Raw genomic sequence first — 4807 nt, 5'->3', positions numbered from 1 at the left:
TATTTTATAAATATAAAGATTGTCGTAAAATCTATAGGGTAGGTCTCTTGTGAGACGGTCTCACAAATTTTTATATGTGAGACGAGTCAACCCTACCGATATTCACAATAAAAAGTAATACTCTTAGCATAAAAAGTAATATTTTTTTATGGATGACCCAAATAAAAAATTCATATAACTAAATACGACCCATGAGACCGTCTCATGTAATATTTTATGAAATCTATATACACATATGATCACGTACCTGTATGACTTTTGCTTGCCTAAAATAGAGCACTTGAGATGAAGAGCCATAATCATATTTGTGGCTTTCTCAAATTCTTTTTCGCCGAGTCATACTATAAAAGCCCCCACACAATGGATAAAATTTCAGTCATGCCCCCAAAGTTTCCCCCTTTTTCTATCCGCTCTCCCCTGGATCCTCGCTCATTTTTGAAAGGATTGGCGAAACAACACACCCCGCGGCGTACCCATGGACGGAGGTGCGCATAATGTTCCTCGCACGGTTGAGGATGTTTTCAGAGAGTTCAAGGGCCGGCGGAATGGCTTGATCAAAGCTCTAACTACTGGTATTGTTTCTCGTCCTTTCTCAGGTTTTCATGAGCGGGTGTGTGTGGTGGACTGCGTGGTGTGTGCTTTGTGTGTGTAATTTTGGTCTCGGGGTACGATTTTTGTGGTTTAGGGTTTTTGCTCGTTCGATTGTTTGTGTTCCTTTTTAGTTTTTATGACTAAAATTGGGGTTTTTTAAACTGTTTTTCCCCTTTTCAGACGTCGGAGATTTTTTCCAGCAGTGCGATCCTGGTGAGATGTGGTCTCTTTTACTGTATTTTTCTTGATGTTCCTCTTGTTTGTATGTTTCTCTTTACCCGCTATTTTTCTACCCTTGCATGACCTCAAAATTTCGTGTGTTTTTTCGTCACTTGTGATTTTATGCATTTTGGGGAGTTCTTTTGGTGAAATTATTTTAGTGGTTAGTGTGTTTGTTTTGGTTGGTTTTATGGACAATCATCACTTCAATTTGGGTTTTGGGTCTGTACTTTGCGGATAAGATAAAAAGATGTTTTGCTTAAGTGATGGGAGATGGCGGTTGAAGCGCGGGTATAAGAATGTAGTGAATTGTTGTATTGGAGGGCGGTAAATAAAAGATTGGCTTGGGTTTGCATCTGGGAATTTTCGGGATATTCCGTGACCAAAGGTTTTAGGCTACACTAACTTCCTTATCAACATTTTCTTGATTATTAGGTAATAGTCAACTCAAGGGGTTAGGATATGCTCTATTCTTGGTTGGTGGTTGTAGATGTTTATTCTTAACCGAATTAGTTGCTACTTAAATGCACGTTCATGAGTCACTTCATTTCTGCCACGGGTTATTGCCCTTGCTTTGGAGATTTTTCCCTCCCAATTGTTATATCTCCTCCGTACAGTTTTTTTCCTGACTAGCAGGTATTTATTTTGTGTTAAACTTCGTTAATATATTAGTTAACATATATCTGTTAGTTATGTTTAGTGGGATACAAGTTCGTTAAAATAAAAACAGTGTGTATTAGTTGGTTAGTTGAGTATATATACTTCTTTTGTCTTTTTTTATGGTTGACTCAGTATTAATGAGAATACATGCATTTTTCCATTGTTCGTCTTCACCAATGTGGATTGCCTGTGCGTTTTTCTATATTATGCAGTTGATGTTAATTCTGCTACTGAAAAGTTTATATCTGTAATCTGAATGATATGGTATCTGTTGACATGGAAATTATGCAGAGAAAGAAAATCTTTGCCTTTATGGATTTCCTAATGAACTATGGGAAGTTAATTTACCTGCTGAGGAGGTTCCTCCTGAGCTTCCGGAACCTGCCTTAGGCATAAATTTTGCCAGGGATGGTATGCAAGAGAAAGACTGGTTAGCTCTTGTTGCTGTTCACAGTGATGCGTGGCTGCTCTCTGTCACTTTCTATATTGGTGCTAGATATGGTTTTGATAAAGCTGACCGGTAGGTTTTGATTAAACTTTTAAATTCATATGCTTTTCCATTTTTTGCCCGAGATAATGTCATTATTTTGTGCTGTCTCCTTGCGCACGGTTACTAGGGGAAGAAATTCTCGTGTATAGATATAGGATTAGGGTTCATCTCTCTGTCCTACTAATTTATAGACATAGGTTTTCCCTTGTGTTCCACGTTCTTTCCCAATCATTTGTTTCCCTCCCTTCACTATAAGGTAGTTTATTTGACAAATTATATGCTTAATATATTTGAACAAATTACCTGTTTGTTTTCTCTTTCTATTTCTACGTATCATTATTCTGAGAATATATGTATTGGTAGACTAGCTAATGAACAAGGCCAGTTATGATACGTTTGCAATTATGTTTTAGGTTCCATAATTTAAGAAAGAGGTTCTAAGATATGGTCAGGTTAACATTTATGAAGGTTGGGATTAGTTGTAAAAAGCCGCGTGCCTGAGGCGCGGGCCGCAGCCAGTGCGCCTAGGAGGTGTCCTGGGAGCGGCCCTTTAGAAAGGCATGCTGAAGCTCGCGGCCTTTCATGGGGGCAAGTTGCGACTGAAGCGCAGCGAGGCGCGCTTCCGACATCTCTAGTAAATAAAACGTAAAATCAAATGTTTTATGTTAAATAAAACCGTAAGGCCCAGCCTAATATTTATTTATTGTTAAAACAAGCTTAAGCGCAGTACACACCGTAAATTGTGATTTACGTGCCTTTCCTTAACCTAAAATCTTGCGATTAATTCTCCCTTCCTTAAACCTAAAGGCTGCAATTAATTCCCCAATCTGCATTTAGTTCCCACCCTACAATTGAAATTAATTCACATATACCTCTGATTTTGCCCCGAAGACCTCAAAAAAATATAATTTTGGTGCCTCATCCTTTATCAACCGCAAACCGGTAACATTAGTAAACAAATAGAGCTTTGGTTATTTAGATGGTTGAAATTATTTGTTATTTATGTCAAGTATTACTAATTAGCTTTTTATTTATGTTATTATTCAACAGCGTGTGAAATATAATTTTTGTTGCTATTATTATTAATATCGTAGTCAAATGCACTTCATAAATACACATTCTAAAAATGAACATGCTTGGTGTGCCTCACTTTGATGAGGGCTATGGCTCCACGACACAATTACGGATTAGTGTCTCTTGCACCGTAAATAACTATGGGTTTGGGTGGGTCCTATCTCCTAAGTTAGTACGGATGTCATTTATGCTAATTCCTTTTTGTAACTATTTTTTGAGTTATTGACCTGCGATGTCAGTTGTGAACTATAACTATCAGATTGCTGTTGGATTGTTTGCTCTTTCGCTGTTAGTTTTATTTTTTTATTTTTCCGGATGCAGAAAACGCCTGTTCAATATGATAAATGATCTCCCGACAATATTCGAAGTTGTAACAGGAGCTGCAAAGAAGCAAGTGAAGGACAAACCATCTGTGTCAAACCACAGTGGCAGTAAATCTAAGCCAAACCCAAAAGTGGTATAAAAGTCCTCATATGCATATTGTACCGAAAACGTGGAATTTTCATACGTCCTTTTTACGTTAGCAATATTTTCCTATATTTTGTGTATTAGAACCATGTAATGAGTCTAGATTTGGGCGAGTCATAGATGAAATTTGCTGTGTACGCAGGAAACTGATTTCCTATATCCTATTACATTACTTACAAAGCCCCTCCCCTCTGAACTATCCATTCATGATTATGAAGTTTGACAAATTTACACACAAGTTCACAACATTTAAAGCATGCTGATGTATCGTCTTTACTCCATCTTCTTAGAGGTTAAAAGTCAAAAGGCACGACGAACTAAGCTCCAGCAACAAAGCTTTACTGTTTCATATTGGCTTTTGGAATCATTTGGAAATTGTTGGCATGATTGTCACTTTTCTTACTCGTAGGCTAACACATTACTTCGCGTACTGTTATTTGTAGATACTATCATTGCCATATTATGTCATTTTACCTTGTAGTACCATGGCATTTTGGTATTGAAGTTCATGCACATGATCCAGAACAATTATTTCGCCCTGAATAATCTTTCTTTAACTTGTGAACTCCTTCTCCTGGGGTTTGACCTTTTTCCGATTCTTATATCAAATTAAACTAATGATTTTCTGAATCTCAGGCCAAGATCTCCAAAGAAGAAGTAAAGGATGAGGACGGGGATGAGGGATTGGATGAAGTAGAAGAAGATGAAGAAGAGCACGGTGAAACCTTGTGCGGCGCATGTGGAGAGAACTATGCCTCTGACGAATTCTGGATCTGCTGTGACTTATGCGAGAGATGGTTCCATGGCAAGTGTGTCAAGATCACTCCCGCAAGAGCTGAGCACATCAAGCAGTACAAATGCCCGACGTGTAGTAACAAAAGATCGCGCCCTTGATAAGGGCCACAACATGCTCGATTCACCTTTCTCATGTCAGGTATTTGGTAGGTACAATGGTTTGTTTCTTGTCGTTTTTTTGGATAATTTAGCTACTCTTTTAAGTCTTGTTTTTCAGTCTAATTGTTCGATGTAGAGATGGAGCGTCTGTAACTTATATCGTTAATGTTAATTTATCGGGTTCTGTAGCAATCTCCTGTCTTTGGTAAATATCTATCTTCTTGTTTTTTTTCCTTTTGGTTTATTGTCGACGGGTGAAAGGTGATATAAAGTCAGGAATTTGGGAGATAAACCTTTGTCAAACTTTTTTTCCTTAAAAAAAAGCACCTTCCCCAATTCCATGAATTATATTGGATATGGTTAGTTTTTTAAGAAAAGTTTGATCATGGTTAGCTTTTTAACTGTCCGAGT

At 37.7% G+C, this 4807-nt stretch overlaps 1 protein-coding gene across 1 annotated transcript; it reads left to right on the top strand.

Moving 5' to 3' along the window:
* Positions 1-360: 360 nt before the first annotated feature.
* On the top strand, positions 361-4588 carry LOC142505276 (PHD finger protein ALFIN-LIKE 5-like). Its single transcript, XM_075618189.1, has 5 exons — positions 361-572; positions 772-804; positions 1762-1990; positions 3356-3491; positions 4139-4588. The coding sequence occupies exons 1-5, from the start codon at positions 476-478 to the stop codon at positions 4394-4396; spliced, it is 753 nt and encodes a 250-aa protein (XP_075474304.1). The 5' UTR covers positions 361-475; the 3' UTR covers positions 4397-4588.
* Positions 4589-4807: the final 219 nt, after the last annotated feature.

Source organism: Primulina tabacum, chromosome 10, assembly GCF_025594145.1.
Source record: "Primulina tabacum isolate GXHZ01 chromosome 10, ASM2559414v2, whole genome shotgun sequence".
Lineage (NCBI taxonomy): Eukaryota > Viridiplantae > Streptophyta > Magnoliopsida > Lamiales > Gesneriaceae > Primulina > Primulina tabacum.
The sequence above is the reverse complement of the archived record's forward strand: the minus strand, read 5'-3'. Positions and strand labels throughout refer to the sequence as shown.